We start from the raw sequence: 26,893 nt of genomic DNA, 5'->3' as shown, positions 1-26,893 counted from the left end.
CTGTGACACAGGGTCCTGTTGGGCGCCCAGCCCACCCGGAACGAGCGGCCGGTGAAGAGGGCCATGTCCATCAGCAGCCGGCCCCTGCCGCGGGTCACCGACTGCTCCATCGGTACCAGCCTCTGCTGGCGGCGTGCGCCCACCGTCTTCAGCTGTACCTCCGGGAGCTGGCTGGGCATGGCGAAGGAGGGCGGCAGTTGGCCTGGCATCGGCCAGGTGTGGAGCGACGGCGACGAGACCAGGGCCTCCAAGCCGGCAGAGGACCGGCCCGTCCTCGGCTCCTGCTGCCCGCCGCAAGGCAGGAAGGCTTTGCAGAAGCTGGAATGCAACAAGCCGCCACCCAGGCTCCTCGATCTCAAAAAAAAAAAGAATGTACCCCATACACTTCTTCGTCCTGTACCTCGGGTTGAGTTGCCTGTGCCGCTTGATCCACGCTGGATCGATCATCCTCAGCCACGTGGTGTATTGCAGCACGCTTGCTCGGTTGCGGACACATTCGCTGAAGGTGCCCCATTGTTGCACAGTCTTTGCACACGTAGTGCTTGAATCGGCACTGATGGGCCCGATGATAGCCCCCGCAACGCCAACAAGGCGAGGTTTGATTCACCCCCGATGGCGGACTTTGAGCAGTTACAGGTCGTACGAATGGGGACGAGTAGGCCCTGCCATGTGCAGCTCTGCGTGCTGATGATATTTTATGCACAGTACTTGCCGGTGAGTTTCGATGCTGGGAAGATATCTGTTTCGAGTTTTCGTCCGTGGACATGCATACCTGGGCAATCGTGATGGCCCTGCTCAGGTCTAGAGATTCAGCAGCCAGCAGCTTTAGAAGGGTAACCTCGTGGCCAATGCCAAGCGCAAAAAAGTCCCGCAGCATTTCCTCCAAAGCAGCTCCAAAGTTGCACGGCCCAGCGAGACGTCTCAGGTCGGCAACAAATTCCGCCACGTCCTGGCCCTCGGAGCAATTGTGCGTATAGAAACGATACCTCGCCATGATGATGCTTTCCTTCGGTTTAAAGTCTTTTCGAACCCAATTCAGCATACACAATTCATCGTAAGTCTTATCCATTGGTCGAGTCGGTGAGAGTAGATTCTTGATAAGGCCATTAATTTTTGACCCACAAACGGTGAGGAGAACTGCCCCGCACTTAATTGCATTATCGGTTCCTTCCAATCCGTTGGCTACGAAGTACTGGTCGAGGCGATCAGTGAAATCCTCCCAGTCTTCGCCTTCCACGAATCTCTCCAAAATTCCAACAGACATGGTTGCGTGAAAGTTCGTATTTTAAGCTCGTCGCCAATTGTTAAGTATCGAATAACTCCGCAAGGCTAATTACGGTGAGCTAGTTCAGGCATGACCTTACTCCAGTTTATTTATTCTCAAAGTGAGGATTCAACATGGCTGCCAACGTTATATACACGGCTTGCACGTGTCTGCCAGTGACCATTAGGACTCCGACAGTCGCGCCGTCTGGTGGCAGGTAAAACCCAGTTAACATACATAACACGCTGCTCCCTGAAGCAGTATGCTTCTACGCTGCTCCCGGGCAGCCACACCTCCGCTCCTTTTATGGCCCCGACCTGCCGCTGGTGTTCGCACGCAGGTCGGGGCCTCCAGATATAGGTACCAATACTCACACACCAAGGATTCCACCAGGAGATCACAAACGTGTCTTCTTGACTGCAAATGCAAGCCTCAGAAAGACTAGATGAACGTTCCCCAAAGAGCTACAGCGTGTTGTAACTTTTATATATTTCATTATGTCGGACAAATGCGAGTCCCGTATGCCAAGAGGCTGTGGGTGAATGCTGTTGATACAGCTGGTATCATTTAGGTAACTCATATTCAGCAATTGATTATACGTGTCTATTCTTACAATTGATGAACCCCGAACTATCCAACTGCAAAAGCATCACAAGCGACTCCTGCTCCTATTTCTTATGTTCTATGTAAACAGCTGCAGTGTGAACCAGAGTAAATCTGGGTCTTAAATCAACGTCCAATGAATGTTGGAGCAACTAGGTGCCACCCCCCCCCATCCCCCCCACTGTGGCCCCACCACATCCCCCCCGATACTCCCCCCACACTGCCCCCCCACACTGCCCCCCACGATACTCCCCCCCACACTGCCCCCCCCACACTCCCCCCCACGATACTCCCCCCCACACTGACCCCCATGATACTACCCCCACACTGCCCCCCACGATACTACCCCCACACTGCCCCCCACGATACTCCCCCCCACACTGCCCCCCCCACACTCCCCCCCACGATACTACCCCCACACTGCCCCCCACGATACTCCCCCCCACACTGCCCCCCCCCACACTCCCCCCCACGATACTCCCCCCCACACTGCCCCCCCCCACACTCCCCCCCACGATACTACCCCCACACTGCCCCCCACAATACTCCCCCCCACACTGCACCCCACAATACTCCCCCCCACATTGCCCCCCACAATACTCCCCCCCACACTGCACCCCACAATACTCCCCCCCACATTGCCCCCCCCCACACTGCCCTCCACGATACTCCCCCCAACACTGCCCCCCCCCACACTGCCCTCCACGATACTCCCCCCAACACTGCCCCCCCACACTGCCCCCCTACACTCCCCCCCCACACTGCCCCCCACGATACTCCCCCTCACACTGCCCCCACGATACTCCCCCCCCCACACTGCACCCCACAATACTCCCCCCCCACATTGCCCCCCCCACACTGCCCTCCACGATACTCCCCCCAACACTGCCCCCCCACACTGCCCCCTACACTCCCCCCCCACACTGCCCCCCACGATACTCCCCCCCACACTGACCCCCCCATGATACTCCCCCCCACACTGACCCCCCCTACACTGCCCCCCACGATACTCCCCCCCACACTGACCCCCCCACGATACTCCCCCTCCACACTGCCCCCCACACTGCCCCCCACGATATTCCCCCCCACACTGCCCCCCCAACACTCCCACCCCACACTGCCCCCCCACACTGCCCCCCCACGATACTCCCCCCCACACTGCCCCCCCCACACTGCCCCCCACGATACTTCCCCCCCACACTGCCCCCCCCACACTCCCCCCCCCACACTGCCCCCCACGATATTCCCCCCCACACTGCCCCCACACTCCCCCCCCCCCACACTGCCCCCCACGATATTCCCCCCCACACTGCCCCCCCCACTCTCCCCCCCCACACTGCCCCCCACGATAATCCCCCCACACTCCCCCCCACGATATTCCCCCCCACACTGTCCCCCCCACACTTCCCCCCCCACACCTCCCCCCCCACACTGCCCCCCACGATACTCCCCCCCCCCACACTGCCCCCCCACACTGCCCCCCACGATATTCCCCCCACACTGCCCCCCCACAAGGCCCCCCACTATACTGCCCCCCCACACTCCCCCCCCACACTGCCCCCCCACACTGCCCCCCACGATACTCCCACCCCACACTGCCCCCCCACACTGCCCCCCACGATACTCCCCCCCCACACTGCCCCCCCACACTGCCCCCCACGATATTCCCCCCACACTGCCCCCCCACAAGGCCCCCACTATACTGACCCCCCACACTCCCCCCCCACACTGCCCCCCCACACTGCCCCCCACGATACTCCCACCCCACACTGCCCCCCCACACTCCCCCTCCACACTGCCCCCCACGATATTCCCCTCCACACTGCCCCCCAGATACTCCCCCGCACACTGCCCCCCCCACACTCCCCCCACATTCCCCCCCCACACTGCCCCCCACGATACTCGTCCTCCACACTCCCCCCCCCCCTCACAATTCCACCCCCCACACTGCCCCCCCAAACTCCCCCCCCACACTGCCTCCACCACACTGCCTCTTCACACGCCCCCCCACACTCCTCCCCCCACACTCCTTCCCCCACACTCCTTCCCCCACACTCCTTCCCCCACACTGCCCCCCACACTCCTCCCCCCTCACTGTCCCCCCCCACACTCCTCCCCCCACACAGCCCTCCCCCACACAGCCCCCCCACACTGCCCCCTCTCACTCCCTCCCCCACAATCCTCCCCCCGCCCACACTGCCCCCCACACTGCCCCCCCACACTCCTCCCCCCACTCAGCCCTCCCCCACACTGCCCCCTCACACTCCCTCCCCCACAATCCTGCCCCCACCCTCCCCCCACACACTCACCCCCACACTCTCCCCCCCCACTCTCCCCCCCCACACTGCCCCCCACACTCCCCCCCCCACTCCCCTCCCCACACTCCCCCCTACTCCTCCCTCCACACTGCCCCCACACTGCCCCCCCCACATTGCCCCCCCACTCCCCCCTACTCCTCCCCCCACACTGCCCCCACACTGCCTCCCCCCACACTCCCCCCACACACTCCCCTCCCCCCCACAATGCCTCCCCACTCTCCCCCCCCACACTTAACCCCCCCACACTCCCCCCCCCCCATACTGTCCCCCACACTTCCCCCGTCCGTCCCCCCTCCCACTGTTTCCCCCCCTCCCCACCCCCTTCACCGTCTGTCTGTTTGTTCCCCCCAACATCCATTCGTCACAACTTGCCACGGACAGAATCATGTAATTCTCACCGTTCCATGCAACATGGTAAAGGTGAGAGCGAGGTGAGCGGTGATTGAATCCAGACATTACCTTATTTTTTGCCAGGCTGAGGTGCGTCAGCTTTGAGAAGGGGGGGAGAAACTCATTCTTCAGTTTCGGAAAGCACATTGGCTTTTTCTGGGGAGGTGTCACCAATTGTTTCTTAGTTGCTTGTCCCTGAAACAGGGAGAGGGAGGACATTATTTTTATTTAGCTAAAACATCTCCTTGGAAATGAACACCGCACGCCTCTTGTATAATTACCCATGGAAGAAAAGGAGCGTCTTAAAGGAGGAGAGAGAGGCAGAGAGGTTTAGGGAGGGAGTTCCAGAGCTTAGGCCCAAACAGCTGAAGGCACAGCCACCAATGACGGAGTGATTAAAATTGAGGATGTGCAAGAGGCTAGAATTGGAGGAGCGCAGAGATCTCAGGGGGTTGTGGGGCTGGAGGGGATCACTGTGATAGGGAGGGGGCAAGGCCATGCAGGGACCTTTCAGAATAAGGTCACCCATTTAAGATGGAGATGAGGAGAAATTTCTTCTCTCAGAGGGTCGTGAATCTTTTGAATTCTGTACCCCAGAGAGCTGTGGAGGCTGGGTCATTGAATATATTTAAAGGTGGAAATAGTCAGATTTTTGAGTGATATGGGAGTCAAGGGTTATGGGGAGCGGGCGGGGAAGTGGAGCTGAGGCCAAGATCAGATCAGCCATGATCTTATTGAATGGCGGAGCAGGCTAGAGGGGCTGAATGGCCGACTCCTGCTCCTATTTCTCATGTTCTTATTAATATTGGGCTCAATTACCCGTTCCCTGAAGGGACGATGAGCTCCAAGAGGGCAGGTCTACAGCCCGGTTCTCCGACCTGCTCCCCTGGCCAGTATGCTCCCCACTGGGAGGGCAGCATTGCAGGGTTACACTTTCATCATCAACCGCTAGTGTGATTCAATAAAGATTAAATAGCAACAATTTCCATCATCCTTGTCTTCAAATCCCTCCATGGCCTCGCCCCTCCCTATCTCTGTAATCCCCTCCAGCCCCACAACCCCCCGAGATCTCTGCGCTCCTCCAATTCTGGCCCCTTGCGCATCCCCCGATTTTAATCACTCCACCATTGGCGGCCTAAGCTCTGGAATTCCCTCCTTCAACCTCTCCACCTCTCTCCCAATGATCCCTCTGCACGGCTTTCTGCCGGTGTCGCACAGCCTGGGTTTGAATGGGCCACGCAGCCCATTAAAGGTATAGTATATGCAAGCACTCTAATAATCACTCCACGAGGTAAGGGTATAGTACTTGAACTGTAGTGACCTTAGTCCATTTATTGCAGCTCCTAGAGTGAGGACACAATGAGGTGAGCTCCCTTTTATACCTGGTTACCTGCAGTGTGCAGGTGACCCTTAGGTCTCCACCAATAGCACCCTCTGGTGGTACAGGTATAGTGTATACAGTGTTAAGATACATTCAGTGGTCTAGTGTTACAGTACATACGTTATACATACACAACGAAAGGGACCACGCATCCCCCCAAAAATTAGGGGGGAACTTTGCTCTCTACCTCTTGCTCCTCCTTTAAGACGCTCCTTAAAACTCTTTGACCAAGTTTTTGGTCACCTGTCCTAATATCTCCTTATGTGGCTCGGCAACAAATTGTGACTGTTAACGCTCCTATGAAGTGCCTTGGAACGTTTTACTGTACTACATTAAAGGTGCTATATGAATGCAAGTTGTTGTTGTTAAAGATACATATAGCGTCTAGAGCGTAGAAAAACATCTCGAGGTGCTAGACAGAGAAGTAAGCTGACAAAAATGGACAGCGAGACAAAGGAATATTAGGCGAAGTGATCAATAGTTTGGTCAAAGAGGTGGGCTTTAAGGGGGGAGATGTTCCCCAAATGGCTCAGCCTGTAAATAGAAAGAACTTGCATTTCTATAGTGCCTTTCACAACACCAAAGCGTGTTACAGCCAATGAAGTACTTTTTGAAGTGTAGTCACTGTTGTAATGTGGGAAATGCGGCAGCCAATTTGCACACAGCAAGCTCCCACACACAGCAATGTGATGATGACCAGATAATCTGTTTTAGTGAAGTTGGTTGGGGAATAAATATTGGCCAGGACTCCCCTGCTCTTCTTCCAATAGTGCCATGGGATCTTTTACATCCTCCTGGCGTGGGAAGGCGGGGTGGTATGACGATGGACGTGTTGGGTGACCAGTGGTGTGGGGAAGGGGGAGAGTTGGAGGCGGGGGAGGGGGAGGGGGAGGGTTGGAGGTGGGGGAGGGTTGGAGGTGGGGGAATGGGGAAGGGTTGTAGATGGGGGAGGGTTGGAGGTGGGGGAGGGTTGGAGGTGGGGGATGGGGAAGGGTTGTAGACGGGGGATTGGGTAGGGTTGGAGGTGGGGGATTGGGGAGGGTTGGAGGTGGGGGATGGGGAGGATTGGAGGTAGGGGATGGGGGAGGGTTGGAGGTGGGGGAGGGTTGGAGGTGGGGGAGGGTTGGAGGTGGGGGATGGGTGAGGGTTGTAGATGGGGGAGGGTTGTAGATGGGGGGAGGGTTGAAGGTGGAGGATGGGGGAGGGTTGGAGGTGGGGGATGGGGAAGGGTTGGAGGTGGGGGATGGGGAGTGTTGTAGGTGGGGGATGGGGAAGGTTGTAGATGGGGGATGGGGAGGGTTGTAGGCGGGGGGTCGTGTGATAAAACCATCAGGAATACGTTGGAGTCGAGAGTGTGTCGAACATGCTGATGAAATGCAGGAGCCCCCAGCTGGTGTATTGCTGCTCGAGTTACCTCCAGTTGCATTACGCTCCCTTCGAGTGTGAGCAGACTTTGGCTGCAACATGAACAAGGTTACACCCCCCACAACGTGCAAAGGATGTCAGGAGGATGTTGCTGTACAACCTGTGCAGGAGGGCAGGGGTCAAGGGACTGGGTGGATGGTGCACAGATGATATTCGGCAATGGGAAGGCACAAACTCTCACAGGTACTTACTGGGGGTGAGATTACTGCAACATGCCTCGCCCGCTTTGATGCAGATCAGAAATAACAGGCACCTGTGCACCTTACTGTTGTGTCCTCAGATGCTCTAACAATGACTCCACGAGGTAGTGTGTTGTACTTGAACTATAGTGACCGTAGTCCTTTATTAGTTAACTCCAGAGTAAGGATCACACCTGGTAGCCTGCCTTTTATACTAGGCCAGGCACACCTGTACAGGTAACCTATGAGTCTCCCACTGCTGTGCCCTCTGGTGGCACACCTTGATATAGTACCAACAGTGGCCATGTAGGATACATGACATCACTCCCCGCTGAAACCTCAGTGCAAATCACCTCTGCATTAACTATGCTCTGGGCTTAGCTCTATCTGGATTCTGTCTGGCAGACCTCTGGCGGGCCGGCTCGACCTATACAGGTAACCTACGAGTCTCCCACTGCTGTGCCCTCTGGTGGCACACCTTGATATAGTACCATGGCCACTGTTGGTACTATATCAAGGTGTGTCACCAGAGGACATGTAAGAAACATGACACTTACCACTCCTGGTTAGATCACTCCGGCACTTGTACCCAAGTCTTGGTGAACTGTGCCAATGGGATTTATATCCCTGGCCGCCTGTGACCATACCTTTCTGTCAACCTCTTTGTGGACCTTTCAACCAGGGTGGGGAAAGATACTCCCACCCCCTCCACTGAAGAATTTGAGGTCTGTGCTCCTCTCCTCAAAAATAGGGAAGGAAAGTACATGGAACAGAAAGTACCGATTTCACTGGAGGCAGTTCAGAGAAGGTTCATGAGGTTGATTCCTGAGATGAGGGGGTTGACTTATGAGGAAAGTTTGAGCTGGTTGGACCTATACTCACTGGAGTTTAGAAGATTGAGAGGTGATCTTATTGAAATGTATAAGATTCTGAGGGGGGTCTTGACAGGGTGCATGCTGAGAGGATGTTTCCCCTTGTGGGAGAATAGAAACATAGAAACATAGAAAATAGGTGCAGGAGTAGGCCATTCGGCCGTTCGAGCCTGCACCGCCATTCGATAAGATCATGGCTGATCATTCCTTCAGTACCCCTTTCCTGCTTTCTCTCCATACCCCTTGATCCCCTTAACCGTAAGGGCCATATCTAACTCCCTCTTGAATATATCCAATGAACTGGCATCAACAACTCTCTGCGGCAGGGAATTCCACAGGTTAACAATTCTCTGAGTGAAGAAGTTTCTCCTCATCTCAGTCCTAAATGGCCTACCCCTTATCCTTAGACTGTGTCCCCTGGTTCTGGACACTAGGGGGTATAGTTTCAGAATTAGGGGCAGGCCATTTAAGACGGAGATGAGGAGGAATTTCTTCTCTCAGAGGGTCATGAATCTTTAGAATTCTCTGCCCCAGAGAGCTGTGGAGGCTGGGTCATTGAATATATTCAAGGCGGAGATAGACAGATTTTTGAACGATAGGGGAGTCAAGGTTTATGGAGGGAGGATGGGAAGTGGAGTTGAGGCCGCGACCAGATCAGCCATGATCTTATTGAATGGCAGAGCAGGCTCGAGGGGCCAGATGGCCGACTCCTGCTCCTATTTCTTATGTTATGTTCTGTTATGCCAAGGAAAAGTGATGCAGGCACCACGAAGGTTACAAGCGATAATTACATTTTTGTGCGGAAGATTATAACACCGGGGTGATTCTGCGAGACGTGGCCCCTGGTGGGAGGCATCACTGACTGGGAGCACCGCTCAGAAAATTGCTGCCCACACATTCCCCTCTGAGCGGCAGATTAGGGAATCACCGCAGTCATTCTCAAACCCTAACGATGTCTCCGCAAGATCCTGCAAATCCCCTGGGAGAACAGATGCACCAATATTAGCGTCCTCGATCAGACCAACATCCCCAGCATCGAAGCACTGACCACACTCAACCAGCTCCGTTGGGCAGGCCACATTGTACACATGCCAGACACAAGACTCCCAAAGCAAGTGCTCTACTCGGAACTCCTACACGGCAAGCGAGTCCCAGGTGGGCAGAGGAAACGTTTCAAGGACACCCTCAAAGCCTCCTTGATAAAGTGCAACATCCCCACCGACACCTGGGAGTCCCTGGCCAAAGACCGCCCTAAGTGGAGAAAGAGCATCCGGGAAGGCGCTGAGTGTCATGTGTCCTTTATGGCTACTGTTGGTACTATCACGCGGTGTGCCACCAGAGGGCACAGCAGTGGGAGACTTGTAGGTTACCTCTACAGGTGTGCCTGGCCTAGTATAAGAGATAGGCCACCAGGTGTGATCCTCACTCTGGAGTTATCATTACAGGACTAAGGTCGCTACAGTTCAAGTACAACACATTACCTCGTGGAGTCATCCAAAGTCATAACACTGAGCACCTCGAGTCTCCTCGCCGAGAGCATGCAGCGGAAGGAGCGTGCAGCAAACCAGACTCCCCACCCACCCTTTCCTTCAACCATTGTTTGTCCCACCTGTGACAGAGACTGTAATTCCCACATTGGACTGTTCAGTCACCCGAGAACTCACTTTTAGAGTGGAAGCAAGTCTTCCTCGATTCCGAGGGACTGCCTGTGATGATCTCAAGCCCTAACGACTCAGTACAACATAGTTTACCTGCACATTGGATACGTTCACAGTGGACAGCTCCACACTGGGGGCCGAGCTAAACGAAGAGAAGTCTGCAATTGGAAAGTCAGACAACATGAATTAGCTTATTGAGTACGCAGTCACACTTTAATAATTCAAGAAAGGAAGAAGGAACTTGTAGGAATGCAGCACCTTTTACAACCTCAGCACATCCCAGAGCGCTTTACAGCCAATAAAGTATTTTTGAAGTGTAGTCACTGTTGAAATGTAGGAAACGCGGCAGCCAATTTGTGCTCAGCAAGCTCCCATAAACAGCATTGTAATAATGTCCAGATAATCTGCTGTTAGTGATTTTGGTTGAGGGATAAATATTGGGCCAGGACACTGGCGATAACTCGCCTGCTCTTCTTCAAAATAGTGCCATGGGACCTTTTCGCCCACTTGAGAGGGCAGATGGGACCTTGGTGTAACGTCACATCTGAAAGACAGCACCTCTGATGCTGCAGTGCTCCCTCGGTACTGCACCAGAAGTGTCAATCTGGATTTTGTGCTCATTAGTAACCCAAATTTAAGTAAATGGAAGAGCGAGGGGTCGAGACGGCTGGAAGCGCTGTCGCCTGTGGAAGAGAGGGAGATTGCACAGGAAGGAGGAATCGGAGGATCACAGAGCACACAATGGGAAGCAGGCCTAGTAGATGTTACAGAGGTAACATAGAAACATAGAAATTTACAGCACACAAGGAGGCCATTTCGGCCTTTCGTGTCCGCACCGGCCGATGAAGAGCCGCACGGCCCTCGGTCAGCAGCCCTGAAGATTACATATAAACCTATGAACAATGGCGGAAAGGTAAAGAGCACCCAGCCCAACCAGTCCGCCCCACACAACTGCGATACCCCATGTATTGCAACATTTTACACTCCACCCCACCCGGAGCCATGCGATCTCCTGGGAGAGGCAAAAAAATAGGTAAAAAGCCAGGCCAATTGGGAAAAATAATCTGGGAAAATTCCTCTCCGACCCATCCAGGTGATCGAAACTAGTCCAGGAGACCACTCTGGCCGTATTAGATTCCATGAAGTACTTACCATCATATCTGCGCCAGGCAACAAGAGGTTATCCAGTCTAATCCCACTTACTACGAACTGAGGGAAATCCTTATTAGTCAAGAAATGGTGTTAGGGAAATTGAAAGGACTGAAGGCCGATAAATCCCCAGGGCCTGATAGTCTGCATCCCAGAGTACTTAAGGAAGTGGCTCTAGAAATGGTAGATGCATTGGTGATCATTTTCCAACATTCCATGGACTCTGGATCAGTTCCTATGGATTGAAGGGTAGCTAATGTAACCGCACTTTTAAAAAAAGGAGGGAGAGAGAAAACAGGGAATTATAGACCGGCTAGTCTGACATCGGTGGTGGGGAAAATGCTGGAATCAATTATTAAAGATGAAATAGCAGTGCATTTGGAAAGCAGTGACAGGATCGGTCCAAGTCAGCATGGATTTATGAAAGGGAAATCATGCTTGACAAATCTTCTGGAATTTTTTGAGAATGTAACTAGTAGAGTGGAAAGGGAGAACCAGTGAATGTGGTGCATTTGGACTTTCAAAAGGCTTTTAACAAGGTCCCACACAAGAGATTAGTGTGCAAAATTAAAGCACATGGTATTAGGGGTAATGTATTGACGTGGATAGAGAACTGGTTGGCAGACAGGAAGCAAAGAGTGGGAATAAACGGGTCCTTTCCAGAATGGCAGGCAGTGACTAGTGGGGTGCCACAGGGTTCAGTGCTGGGACCCCAGCTATTTACAATATACATTAATGATTTAGACGAAGGAATTGAAGATAATATCTCCAAGTTTGCAGATGATACTAAGCTGGGTGGCAGTGCGAGCTGCGAGGAGGATGCTAGGAGGCTTCAGGGGGACTTAGACAGGTTAGGTGAATGGACAAATGCATGGCAGATACAGTATAATGTGGATAAGTGTGAGATTATCCACTTTGGTGGCAAAAACAGGAAGGCAGATTATTATCTGAATGGTGACAGATTAGTAAAAGGGGAGGTGCAACGAGACCTGGGTGTCAAGGTACATCAGTCATTGAAGGTAGGCATGCAGGTACAGCAGGCAGTAAAGAAAGCAAATGGCATGCTGACCTTCATAGCGAGGTGATTTGGGTATAGGAGCAGGGAGGTCTTACTGCAGTTGTACAGAGCCTTGGTGAGACCACACCTTGAGTATTGTGTGCAGTTTTGGTCTCCTAATCTGAGGAAGGACATTCTTGCTATTGAGGGAGTGCAGCGAAGATTCACCAGACTGACATATAAAGAAAGACTGGATCGACTCGGCTTATATTCACTGGAATTTAGAAGAATGAGAGGGGATCTCATAGAAACATATAAAATTCTGACAGGATTGGACAGGTTAGATGCAGGAAGAAAGTTCCCGATGTTGGGGATGTCCAGAATCAGGGGTCACAGTATAAGGATAAGGGGTAAACCATTTAGGACCGAGATGAGGAGAAACTTCTTCAGTCATAGGATTGTGAACCTGTGCAATTCTCGACCACAGAAAGTTGTTGAGGCCAGTTCGTTAGATATATTCAAAAGGGAGTTAGATGTGGCCCTTACGGCTAAAGGGATCACGGGGTATGGAGAAAAAGCAGGAATGGGGTACTGAAGTGAATGATCAGCCATGATCATATTGAATAGTGGTGCAGGTTCGAAGGGCCGAATGGCCTACTCCTGCACCTATTTTCTATGTTTCTATGTTTACCAGCTCTAGGTCCGTAACCCTGCAGGTTATTGCATTCCAAGCACCTTTTAAATGTGGTGAGGGTTTCTGCCTCTACCACCCTTCCAGGCAGCGAGTTCCAGATCCCCACAACCCTCTGCGTGAAGAAGCTTCCCCTCAAATCCCCTCTAAACCTTCCACCAACCACCTTAAACCTATGTCCCCTCGTAATTGACCCTTCCACCAAAGGAAATAGGCCCTTGCTATCCACTATATCCAGGCCTCTCAAAATTTTATACACCACAATGAGGTCTCCCTCAGCCTCCTCTGTTCCAATGAGAACAAACCAAGCCTATCCAATCTGTTCTCATAGCTAAGATTCTCCATTCCAGATAGCATTCGAGTAAATCTCCTCTGTACCCTCTCTAGTGCAATCACGTTCATCCTATAATACGGCAACCAGAACTGCACGCAATATTCCAGCTGTGGCCTAACTAAAGTATTATACAATTAAAGCATAACCTCCCTGCTCTTGTATTCTATGCCTCGGCTAATAAAGGCAAGCATTCTGTATGCCTTTTTAACCATCTTATCCACCTGGCCTGCTACTTTCAGGGATCTGTGGACAAGCACTCCAAGATCCCTTTGTTCATCTACACTTCTAAGTGGCTTGCCATTTAATGTGTATACCCTTTCCTTATTAACCCTCCATAAGTGCATTACCTCACACTTCTCCAAATTAAATTCCATTTGCCACTGTTCTGCCCACCTGACTAGTAGATTGATATCCTCCTGCAGCCCATGACTTTCCTCTTCATTAATAACCACACAGCCAATTTTAGTGTCATCCACATACTTTTTAATCATACCCCCTATATTCAAATCTAGATCATTGATGTATACCACAAAAAGCAAGGGTCCCAGTACTGAGCCCTGCAGAACCCCACTGGAAACATCCTTCCAATAACAAAAACATCCATCAACCATTACCCTTTGCTTCCTACCTCTAAGCCAATTTTGGATCCAACTTGCCACTTTGCCCTGTATCCCATGGGCTTTCACCTTCGTGACCAGTCTGCCATGTGGGACCTTATCAAAAGCTTTGCTCAAGTGCATATATACTACATCGTACGCACTGCCCCCATCAATCCTCCTGGTTACCTCCTCGAAAAATTCAATCAGGTTAATCAAACACTATCTTCCCTTAACAAATCCGTGCTGACTGTCCCTGATTAATCCTTGCCTTTCTAAATGTATATTTATCCTGTTTTTTAGGATTTTTTCCAATAATTTTCCCACCACTGAGGTTAGGTTGACAGGCCTGTAATTACTCGGCCTATCCCTTTCTCCCTTCTTAAACAAGGGTATTACATTAGCAGTCCTCCAGCACCATGCCTGAATCCAAAGGGGACTGGAAAATGATGGTCAAGGCCTCTGCTATTTCCTCTTTTGCTTCGCTCAACAGCCCAGGATGCATTCCATCCGGGCCTGGGGACTTATCCACTTTCAAAGCTGCTAAACCCCTTAATACCTCCTCTCTCACTATGTTTATTTCATCCAGAATTTCACACTCCTCCTCGATATCAGTATCTGCATTGCCCCTTTCCTTTGTGAAAACAGACTCAAATATTCATTAAGAACCATAGCCACATCCGACTCCACACACAGATTACCCTTGTGGTCTCTAATAGGCCCTACCCTTTCTTTAGTTATCCTCTTGCTCTTAATATATTTATAGAACATCTTTGGGTTTTCCTTGATTTTACGTGCCAAGAATGTTTCATGCTCTCTCTTAGCATTCCTAATGTGCTTTTTAATTTCACCTCTGAACTTTCTATATTCCTCCAGAGATTCTACAGTATTCAGCCGTCGGTATATGACATAAGCATCCCTTTTTTTCTTTATCCTCCCCTGTAAGTCCCTAGACATTCAGGGAGCTCTAGAATTGTTATTCTCATCCTTTTTCTTTAGAGCACATGTTTGGCCTGAGCCCTCCGGATCTCTTTCTTGAATGCCTCCCACTGTTCCGACACTGATTTACATTCAAGTAGCTGTTTCCAGTCCACTGTGGCCAAATCACTTCTCAACTTTGCAAAGTTAGCCTTTCCCCAATTTGTGACTTTTATTCCTGATCTATCCTTGTCCTTATCCATAACTACCTTGAATCTGACTGAATTATGGCCACTGGCACCCAAATGCTCTCCCTTCCACCTGCCCAGCTTCATTCCCCAAAACTAAATCCAGAACCACCCCCTCCTGTGTTGGGCTTGTTACATACTGACTAAAAAAGTTCTCTTGAATGCATTTTAGGAATTCCGCACCCTCTATACCCTTCACACTATATTTGTCCCAATCAATATTAGGATGGTTGAAATCCCCTACTATTACTGTCCTATGGTTTTTGGACTTCACAGAAATTTGCCAAATATTTGCTCTTCTATCTCCCTCCCACCTGAGAGAGCAGACGGGGCCTCGGTTTAATGTCTCATCCGAAAGACAGCTCCCTCAGCACAGCGAATGTCAGCTGAGATTTTTGTGCTCAAGTCCATGAAGTGGGACTTGAACCCACAACCTTCTGACTCAGAGGCAAGTGTGCTGCCCACTGAGCCACGGCTGGCACTTAATCATAAATCGGTGAGTTTAGGGAAGAGGGGATAGCAAATTGGAAAAATAAACCCACCGTCATTTATATCTTCTTCCTCCACTTCCATCTCTTCCTCTTCATCCTCCTCCTCCTCCTCCTTCTCTTCCTCCTTCTCCTCCTCTTCGTCCTTCTCAGTTATTTCCCTTGCTGTTCTGTTAACTTCAAAATCAGACCGAAACACAGCACTCGCCATTAAATCCGCTGTTGGACATTTGCCGGGCGATTTCAATTGGCTGATGATTGACTGGCATAGCGGAGCACCTTCAGGCTTCTCTAAAGGCGACGAGGACTTCATCTGCTGCAGGTAGGGGACCCCAGTGAAGCTGTTCTGGTCGAGATTCAAGTACGTTAACCTGTTTAACAATGAAAAAGAAAGCGGTGATAAAGTTCAATATTACGGGTTGGGAGTAATGTTCCCTTTAATCCTCTTTAAGTGGCTGCGCGACCCATTCAACATACTGTGCATGCGCGTTTTTTCCCCATTTAAAAGCCATTTAAAGGGAAAATAGGTTGGGGGTGGGGGGTGGTGAGGATTCTATTGAGAAGCTCAAGGTGAAGGGTCAAGGTTCAGAGTGCAGGGCGGCACCGAGCTGAGAGGATAAGCAAAGTCAATGGTTAGGTGACGCACAGACCCTTGGTCAGTGGCAGGAAGAGAAGACCAAGGGCAGTCGGCAGATCCAGTGTGGCTGTAAGGAGCTTCAGAAAGTCAACTGTGCCTTTTCTATCTGTGGCCCTTAACAGAAAGAACATGTATTGATATAGCTCCTTTCACGTCCTCAGGGTGTCCCGGGCGGTCTCGCAGTCAACTAATTACGTACTGTTGAAGTGCAGTCACTATTCTTTTGGTGGCAAACAGTCCAGTTGTGCACAGCAAGGTCCCAAAAACAGCAGTGAAATAAGGGACACATTAATCTGATTTTTCTTGGCAAAGACAGTGGGAGAGCTGCCCTGCTTTTCTCCCAACGGTGCCACATGTCCACCTGAACAGGCAGTCGGGGCCTCGGCTGAAAGACAGGACATTCAACAATGCAGCACTCTCTCAGTACTGCTCTGGAGATTCAACCCAGATTTTATAGAGTTACGTAAAGACTACAGAACAGGCCATTTGGCCCAACAGCTGGTGTTTATGCTCCACATGAGCCAACTTCCAGCCCTCATCCCTGGTAACATCCCAGTAAAGCTCCTCTGTACCCTTCCTAATGCCCTTACATCTTTCCTGGTGCAGTGCCTAGAGTTATCCACAATACTCCAGCTGAGGCCTAACCCGTGATTTATAAAGGTCCAGCATGATTTATTTGCTCTTATATTCTTGTCCTTTATTTAGAAACTCAAGTAACCCATATGCTTTATTAATCACCTTATCAACTTGCCCTGCCATCTTTAAGGATTTGTGTATATGGACACCAAAGTCTCTTTGCTCATCTACAAAATGGTGCCATTTATCGTATACAGTTGTTCCATGTTACTCCTCCCAAGTCCCCTTCTTATACGAACACCTCTTATCGAACTCACAACCTTTTGACTAGGCAATGAGAGTGTTATCCATGAGCACTTAGATGTCCTTGTGCACAAACTGCGTTCCCTAGCCATCGACTCCATCCCTCTCCTTAGTATCTGTCTGAGGCTGTTCGCAACCTCGGTGTCATATTTGAACCTGAAATGAACTTCCGGCCACATGTCCACAGAAACCGCCTATTTCCACCTTCGTAACATCGCCCGTCTCCGCCCTTGCCTCAGCTCATCCGCTGCTGAAACCCTCATCTATGTCTTTGTTACCTCTAGACTTGACTACTCCAATGCACCCTTGGCTTGTCTCCCACATTCGACCCTATGTAAACTTGAGGTCATCCAAAACTTGACAGCCCGTGTCCTAACTCGCACCAAGTCCCACTCAGCTATCACCCCTGTGCTCGCTGACCTACTGTTATGTATGCAATAAAGATTCAAACTGAGAACTGTTTAACTAAGCAAGGTACAACCTTGGCTCTGCTTTATTTAGGCCCAAAGTGCCTGACTCTCCAAATGACTGGCCTTTTATACCAGAGCAGCAACATGTGCATGCTGCTCAGTGGCCTCCAACAATGACGCCATCTGGTGGCTACAAACAGAATGTACATACATGACAATACCCCCCCTCTGAGATCTTTTCACAGTCTTTCACAGTTGAGACGGTCCGGTGCTTTGTGCACCCAGGTTGACCGCCTCAGTTCGATTCCAGCCTTGGGTGAGTGTGCAGAGTCTGTTGTGGCTGATGGCTGGATGACTGATTTGTTAGGGATGGCAGTGGCCACGTCAGGAATTGCAAGTCCATTTTTATTGAACAGGTCTGTGATGGAAATTCCGGGTTCACTGATGACCCTTGAGTCCTCTGAAGACTGCTGGTAGGTTGGTTGGTCGTCGATGGTTTCTTCGTCTGACTGTTCAGGCTTGTCTGTGTGCCTCAGCTTTGTTTAATCCATGTGTTTACTGCAAGTTTGCCCATTCTTAAGCTTAATAATGAATACTCTGTTGCCCTCCTTGGCTATGATCGTACCAGCGATCCATTTGGGACTCTGACCATAGTTCAACACATATACAGGATCATTAACAGAAATCTCGTGTGACACAGTTGCACGATCGTGGTACCTTTGTTGACTTTGTCTTCTGTATTCAATATGATTATTTAAATCCAGGTGTACCAGAGATAGTTTGGTCTTAAGACCTCTTTTCATCATGAGTTCAGGAGGCGAGACCCCTGTGAGTGTGTGGGGTCTTGTCCTGTAACTCAGCAGTATGCGGGACAAGCGGGTCTGCAGTGACCCTTGGGTTACTCTCCTCATGCTTTGCTTGATAATTTGTACTGCACGCTCAGCTTGCCCGTTGGACGCAGGCTTGAATGGTGCTGACCTTACATGTATTATGCCATTAAGTTTTACAAACTCCTGAAACTCCTGACTGGTGAAGCACGACCCATTGTCACTCACCACTATGTCAGGCAGACCATGTGTCGCGAACATGACATTGAGATTCTCTATGGTTGCTGTGGACATGCTGAATGACATGATTATGCATTCTATCCACTTCGAATAAGTGTCCACCACCACTAAAAACATCTTGCCCAGGAAGGGACCTGCAAAATCTACATGGATCCTGGCCTTCATCATCACTATACCGGGATGTGTGCTATGTAGCTCACGCATAAACTTCTCTCTCCCTATCTTAGGCATTACAACGCGATTGCCTCACAATATGCAATCTGTTTGAATAGACAGTTCGTCCTTGCGACGAATGTACAGTTTGGCCTCCTTGCACATTTGCTTAGGTATGGCAGACCAATCCCCTTTGAGGATGCAAGCCTTTACCACTGATAAAATCAGGTCCTGGCTGGTCCAGGTCTTAACTTGTTGAGCCGTGACAGGGGTTCCTTCACTCTCAAAAGCATCCATGATTAACATTAGATCCGCCGGTTGTGGCGTTTCTACCTCCGGTGTGGGCAACGGCAACTGGCTCAAAGCATCGGCACAGTTCTCTGTGCCAGGTCTGTAGCGAATGACATAATCATAGGCAGATAATGTCAGCACCCACCTTTGGATATGGGATGAAGCTTTGGTATTGATACCTCTCGGAAAACAATGAAATGAGCGGCTTTTGATCAGTCTCTAATTCGAACCTCAGACCAAACAGGTATTGATGCATCTTTTTAACACCATACACACACGCTAAAGCTTCTTTTTCTACCATGCTGTAGGCTCTTTCTGCTTTAGACAAACTTTTGGATCCATACGTGACAGGTTGAAGTTTCCCCGACTCATTGACTTGTTGGAGTACGCAACCAATTCCATATGGCGATGCGTCACAGGCCAAAACTAAACGTTTACATGGGTCATAATGTACCAGCAACTTGTTCGAGCAAAGCAGATTGGTGGCTTTCTCGAAAGCTTTGTCTTGCGATGTGCCCCACACCTAGTTGTCACCTTTTCTAAATAGCATGTGCAGTGGTTCTAGTAAGGTGCACAATTTAGGTAGGAAGTTACCAAAGTAGTTGAGTAGACCCAGGAACGAACGCAGCTCCGTCACATTCTGCGGCTTGGGTGCATTCTTGATGGCCTTGGTTTTTACGTCAGTAGGTCTGATGCTATCAGCAGTGATTTTCCTCCCCAGAAATTCGACCTCCGGTGCCATGAAGATGCATTTTGAGCGTTTCAGTCTGAGTCCCACTCTATCCAAATAGAGTAGAACCTCTTCCAGGTTGTTCAAATGTTCCTTGGAGTCACGATCTGTGATCAGGATGTCATGTTGGAACACGACGGTTCTGGGAACGGACTTCAGTAGACTCTCCACGTTCCTCTGAAATATTGCTGCAGCCGAGCGAATTCCGAAAGGGCCCCTGTGGTAAATAAACAGTCCTTTGTGTGTGTTAATACACGTAAGTCTCTTCAACGTCTCGACCAACTCCTGTGTCATATAGGCCGACATCAAGTCCAGTTTTATGAACAACTTCCCTCCGGCTAGTGACGTAAAGAAGTCTTCAGTCTTCGGTAACGGGTACTGATCCTGTTTCGAAACCCTGTTGATCGTAGCCTTGTAGTCTCCACAGATTCTGACTGTGCCATCACTTTTCAGCACAGGAACAATGGGGCTGGCCCATTCATTAAATTCGACTGGTGATATGATCCCTTCATGCTGGAGTCTGTCCAGTTCAATTTCGACCTTCTCCCTCATCATATACGGCACTGCCTGAGCTTTATGATGGACGGGTCTTGCATCTGAGTCCACCTGGATCTGCACCTTGGCTCCCGTGAAGTTGCTGATACCGGGTTCAAACAGCGAGGGGAACTTGCTCCATACTTGGGCACATGTATCTTCCTCCGATGACAACGCCTTTATGTCGTTCCAGTTGCATCTGATTTTCTCCAACCAGCTCATACCAAACAGCGTTGGGCCATTGCCTGGAACAATCCACAGCGGTAACTCGTGAACCGCACCGTTATATGACACATTAATTTGTGCACTGCCAATTACCTTTATCAGTTCTTTGGTGTACGTGCGCAGCTTGGCATTAACAGGGCTCAGCCTGGGCCTCACAGTCTTAGTATCCCATAGCTTATTAAATGCCCTCTCGTTCATGATCGATTGACTCGCCTCCGTGTCCAGGTCCATCGATACCGGTATCCCATTAAACTTCACATTAATCAAAATTGGTTTACTCTTGGTTATGAATGAGTACAGTCCATACACTTCCTCCTCTGGCATCTCAGATTGCGTATCCAGATCCGCGCTAGTCTGACTCTCATCCTCCGTATGGCGTGTCGCAGCTCACTTGCTCATCTGCGGACACTTGCGCTGGAGATGCCCCACTCTCAGACAGCCTTTGCAACTATATTACTTAAATCGGCCCTGCTGGTGCCGATGATTTCCCCCACAACGCCAACTCGGAGAAGTCAGATACATTCCCGCTGACGGACTTTGGGCAACCACAGGTTTCGTGAACGCAGCCGGATAGGCCCTGCCATGCGCCGCATTTGCAGTACTTGCTGAGGTTCGATTCTTCGCCGCGATTTGCTTTAGGCTCCTGCCCGTCATCATACATGATTGAGCGATCTGGACAGCCCTTGTTAAATTCAACTCCGCCACCGCCAGAAGTTTGCACAGGATCACCTCATGGTTGATAATGATAACAAAGAAGTCCCACAGCATGTCTGTCAACATCATCCCGAACTTGCACGGTCCTGCTAGATGTCTCAGGTCGGCAACGAATTCCACCACGCGTTGGCCTCCGATCAAACGTGTGTATAAAACCTGTATCTCGAGATGATGATGCCGTCATCTGGCTTGAGCTGCTCCCTTACCAATGATCACAACTCCTTGTACGTTTTCTCTGTTGGATTACTAGGCATGAGTAGATTTTTTATTAGGCTGTAGATCTTTGAACTGCACACAGTGAGGAACACGACCCGGTGCCGATCTGCATCGTCGACCCCCTTCATTTTGTTGGCCACGAAGTTCTGGTTCAAATGGCTCACAAAGTCTGCCCAATCTTCTCCCTCCACGAATCGCTCTAAAAATCCAATCGTGCTCATTTTGCAAACAAAGGTTCTTGTATTCTCGTCACCAAATGTTATGTATGCAATAAAGGTTCAAACTGAGAACTGTTTAACTAAGCAAGGTACAATCTTGGCTCTGCTTTATTTAGGCCCAAAGTGCCTGACTCTCCAAATGGCTGGCCTTTTATACCAGAGCAGCACCATGTGCATGCTGCTCAGTGGCCTCCAACAATGACGCCATCTGGTGGCTACAAACAGAACGTACATACATGACACCTACATCGGCTCCCGGTTAAGCAACACCTCGATTTCAAATCTCACATCCTTGTTTACAAATCCCTCCATGGCCTTGCCCCTCCCTATCTCTGTAATCTCCTTTAGCCTCACAACCCCTCCCCCGAGATGTCTGCGCTCCTCAAATTCTGCCCTCTTGAGCATCCCTGATTATAATCGCTCCACCATTTGTTAGCCGTGCCTTCAGCTGCCTAGGCCCCAAACTCTGGAACTCCCTGCCTAAACCACTCCGTCTCTACTCCTTCCTCCTTTAAGACGCTCCTTAAAACCTACCTCTTTGACCAAGCTTTTGGTCATCTGCTGTAATTTCTCCCTATGCCGGTGTCAAATCTATTTGTTTTGTCTTATAACACACCTGTGAAGCGCCTGGGGATGTTTTACTACGTTAAAGGTGCTATATAAATAAAAGTTGTTGTTGTATTCTCAACTCGCTGTGGGAGAATTTCCACGGGACTTCAGTGAAAGAAAGACTTGCATTTCACAAACACAGGACATAAAGCACTTTACAGCCAATTAAGTACTTTTTGAAGTGTAGTCACTGTTGTACAGGCAAAACAAGCCGAATGGCCTCCTTCTGTACTGTAACTTTCTTTGACTGGCAGGCAGTGACTAGTGGGATGCCGCAGAGTTCAGTGCTGGCACCCCAACTATTTAGAATATACATCAATGATTAAGATGAAGGAATTGAATGTAATATCTCCAAGTTTGCAGATGACACTAAGCTGGGTGGCAGTGCGAGCTGTAAGGGGGATGCTAAGAGACTGCAGGGTGACTTGGACAGGTTAGGTGAGTGGGCAAATGCATGGCAGATGCAGTATAATGTGGATAAATGTGAGGTTATCCATTTTGGTGGCAAAAACAGGAAGGCAGATTATTATCTGAATGGTGACAGATTAGTAAAAGGGGAGGTGCAACGAGACCTGGGTGTCATGGTACATCAGTCATTGAAAGTTGGCATGCAGGTACAGCAGGCAGGTAAAGAAAGCAAATGGCATGCTGGCCTTCATAGCGAGGGGATTTGAGTATAGGAGCAGGGAGGTCTTGCTGCAGTTGTACAGGGCCTTGGTGAGCCCACACCTTGAGTATTGTGTACAGTTTTGGTCTCCTAATCTGAGGAAGGACGTGCTTGCTATTGAGGGAGTGCAGCGAAGGTTCATCAGACTGATTTCCGGGATGGCGGGACTGACATATGAGGAAAGACTGGATCGGCTAGGCTTATACTCACTGGAATTTAGAAGAATGAGAGGGGATCTCATAGAAACGTATAAAATTCTGACGGGATTGGACAGGTTAGATGCGGCAAGAATGTTTCCGATGTTGGGGAAGTCCAGAACCAGGGGTCACAGTCTAAGGATTAGGGGTAAGCCATTTAGGACTGAGATGAGGAGAAACTTCTTCACCCAGAGAGTTGTGAACCTGTGGAATTCCCTGCCACAGAAAGTTGTGGAGTCCAGTTCATTAGATATATTCAAAAGGGAGTTAGATGTGGCCCTTACGACTAAAGGGATCAGGGGTATGGAGAGAAAGCAGGAAAGGGGTACTGAAGTTGCATGATCAGCCATGATCTTATTGAATGGCGGTGCAGGCTCGAAGGGCCGAATGGCCTGCTCCCGCACCTATTTTCTATGTTTCTATGACTCTATAATCTTTTTGTTTATCCTTATATGACTCGGTGTCAAATTCTTTGTCACATAATATTCCTGTGAAGCAGTTTTGGGACGTTTCACTACGCTAAAGGCACTATATAAATACAAGTCGTTGTTGTTTTGAGTTTACCCTCCCTCAAGCGCAGGCTGTATCCTCTGGTCCGACTGTTCTGGACAATGTGAAACAGCTCCTCACGGTCTACTTTATCTTGTCTTGTCTCCCATACATTGCTGCGTTTTTGGTTTCCTGATCTCTTTTTAAAATGAACCTTTTCATCCCTATTTGGAACAGGAAACAACAATTAAAAGTAACCCCCCCCCCCCACTGACCTTCGCACCATATTCCTCTTCTCGCTCCAGAAACATACCAATTCATCCCTCCCCACTCACCCGACGTATCATTTATTCTTCTCTGGGCAAAGTTATGTAAACTATTGGTGAACATGCTTTTTGAGATAAACAGGATAGCAGCGGGGGTGCCACAGAACTAAGGATGGCTTATCTTCGGCTCTAAATGTCTGAGTATTATCTGCAAGAAATGCTTGTGCAATGAAATGTGTGACTCAAATGACACAGGATTACACAGGATATACGGCACAGAAACAGGCCATTTGATCCAACCAGTCCATGCCGGCGTTTATGCTCCTCTCGGGCCGCTGCCCGTCTTTCCTCATCTAAATCTATCAGCATAACCCCCTATCCCTTTCTCCCTCATGTGTTTATCCAGCTTCCCCTTAAATGCATCGATACTATTCACCTCAACCCCTCCCTGTGGTAGTCAGTTACACATTCTCACCGCTCTCTGGGTAAAGAAGTTTCTCCTGAATTCCCCATTGGATTTCTTGGTGACGATCTTATATCGATGGCCTCTAGTTGTACACTTCCCCACAAGTGGAAACATTCTCTCTGTATCCACACGATCAAAACCTTCAAGAATTTTAAAGACCTCGATTAGGTCACCCCTCAGCCTTCCTTTTTTCAAGAGAAAAGAGACCCAGCCTGTTCATCCTTTCCCCTCGCATTTCTGGTATCGTCCTTGTAAATCTTCTCTGCACCCTCTCTGGTGCCCCCATATCCTTTTTATAATATGACATCGACCACAAGTGATTAAAGTAGAACTTTAGTGGCTAGTGTAATTAACAGAGGTGGGGGAACAATTTACTCTGGTTATAAAGAGGATACTTGGGAAGATATGCTGTTAGATATAACTAGTCCTCAAAGGTTTCAGGAACAGATAAATCAATAGTTCTTATCTATGACATGTGACTTTGAAGTCGGCAAATTAAAGGGATGCGGATTCTATGGTTAGAGAGCTTGAAAGATAGAGAAACTGAAATGTAATTAATTCAGGGATGTAGGTGTCGCTGGCAAGGCCAGCATTTATTGCCCATCCCTAATTGCCCTTGAAACATAGAAACATAGAAAATAGGTGCAGGAGTAGGCCATTCGGCCCTTCGAACCTTCACCACCATTCAATAAGATCATGGCTGATCATTCACCTCAGTACCCCTTTCCTGCTTTCTCTCCATACCCCTTGATCCCTTTAGTCATAAGGGCCATATCTAACTCCCTCTTGAATATATCCAATGAACTGGAAACAACAACTCTCTGCGGCAGGGAATTCCACAGGTTAACAACTCTCTGAGTGAAGAAGTTTCTCCTCATCTCGGTCCTAAATGGCTTACCCTTTATCCTTAGACTATGTCTCCTGGTTCTGGACTTCCCGAACATCGGGAACATTCTTCCTGCATCTAACCTGTCCAGTCCCGTCAGAATTTTATATGTTTTATATGAACCCCTCTCATCCTTCTAAACTCCAGTGAATTTATGCCCAGTCGATCCAGTCTCTCCTCATATGTCAGTCCCACCATCCCGGGAATCAGACTGGTGAACCTTCGCTGCACTCCCTCAATAGCAAGAACATCCTTCCTCAGATTAGGAGACCAAAACTGAACACAATATTCCAGGTGAGGCCTTACCAAGGCCCTGTACAACTGCAGTAAGATCTCCCTGCTCCTATACTCAAATCCCCTAGCTATGAAGGCCAACATACCATTTGCCTTCTTCACCGCCTGCTGTACCTGCATGCCAACTTTCAATAACTGATGAACCATGACACCCAGGTCTCATTACATCTCCTTTTCCTAATCTGCCACCATTCAGATAATCTGCCTTTGTGTTTTTGCCACCAAAATGGATAACCTCACATTTATCCATATTATACTGCATCTGCCATGTGTTTGTCCACTCACCTAACCTGTCCAAGTCACCCTGCAGCCTCTTAGTGTCCTCCTCACAGCTCACACTGCCACCCAGCTTAGTGTCATCTGCAAAATTGGAGATATTACACTCAATTCCTTCATCTAAATCGTTAATGTATATTGTAAATAGCTGGGGTCCCAGCACTGATCCCTGCGGCACCCCACTAGTCACTGCCTGCCATTCTGAAAAGGACTCGTTTATCCTGACTCTCTGCTTCCTGTCTGCCAACCAGTTCTCTATCTAACATCAGTACATTACCCCCAATACCATGAAGGTGGTGGTGAACCGCTGCAGTTCGTGTGGTGCTTTTTGTAGCAATTTCGATACAACTGGGTGGCTTACCAGACACGTATAGGCCAGGCCAGGTAAGAACTGCAGATTTCCTTCCTGAAGGAACCAGCCAGGTTTTTACGACAATCTGGTCACCATTAGCTTTTTTTAAAAATTCCAGATTTATTTAATGAACTGAATTTAAATTCCCCAGCTGCCGTGGCAGGATTTGAACTTGTGTCTCTGGATCGTTATTCCAGGCCTCTGGATTACTAGTCCAGTAACATAGCCATCATCGTCATCATAGGCGGTCCCTTGAACGAGGATGATTTGCTTCCACACCAAAAGGGAAGAGTTTGCAGATGTTTCAATGAAGGACCCGATGTTCCAGTCCTGAACTCCAGGGGTGGAAGATGCCTGTACGTGGATTTTTTTAACATGTGGTGACCGTTGCACACCAGCCACCACACGGGCTTGACAGAGCTAGGTCTTGGTCCAGTGGCAAGGGTTAACCAGGACGACTGGAGACCTGCTCTGCTGCACGGACCCAGTGCACACACATTTCGCAGTATGGGGTGGCCCATGCTAACCCTGGGCCCTCGGCTCTTCTGGGCTCAAATAACCACCATGCTATTGGTACGTCCTTACTATACAGTATCAATGCACACGAGGCCCATGCTTGAGAGAAGGTCAGTCTGTGACCTGTCCTTTATTCCTTAGCACTCAAGTGATGGAAGTGGGTGGAGCTTCCCCTTTTATACCTGAAGGTCCAGGTTAGGAGTGTCTCCCACAAGTTCACCACCTAGTGGTCATTGTTCTCACAGTGTACAACTTAGGTCAGATTATACATGGGTTACAATGCTGGTTGA

At 49.7% G+C, this 26,893-nt stretch overlaps 1 protein-coding gene across 2 annotated transcripts in view; it reads right to left on the bottom strand.

Annotated features, from left to right (window-relative positions):
• Positions 1–26,893, bottom strand: part of xrra1 (X-ray radiation resistance associated 1) — a 142,992-nt gene that overhangs the window by 54,311 nt on the left and 61,788 nt on the right. For both annotated transcript variants that reach the window (XM_070874312.1, XM_070874313.1), the window contains 3 exons: positions 15,566–15,882; positions 10,184–10,248; positions 4,645–4,770 (listed from right to left, as the gene is read on the bottom strand). In XM_070874312.1, the coding sequence (XP_070730413.1) occupies positions 4,645–4,770; positions 10,184–10,248; positions 15,566–15,882 (508 nt within the window). The remainder of the gene's footprint in view (positions 1–4,644; positions 4,771–10,183; positions 10,249–15,565; positions 15,883–26,893) is intronic.

This window comes from Pristiophorus japonicus, unplaced genomic scaffold (genome assembly GCF_044704955.1).
Source record: "Pristiophorus japonicus isolate sPriJap1 unplaced genomic scaffold, sPriJap1.hap1 HAP1_SCAFFOLD_773, whole genome shotgun sequence".
Lineage (NCBI taxonomy): Eukaryota > Metazoa > Chordata > Chondrichthyes > Pristiophoridae > Pristiophorus > Pristiophorus japonicus.
This window is presented reverse-complemented; position numbering and strand designations above follow the sequence as displayed.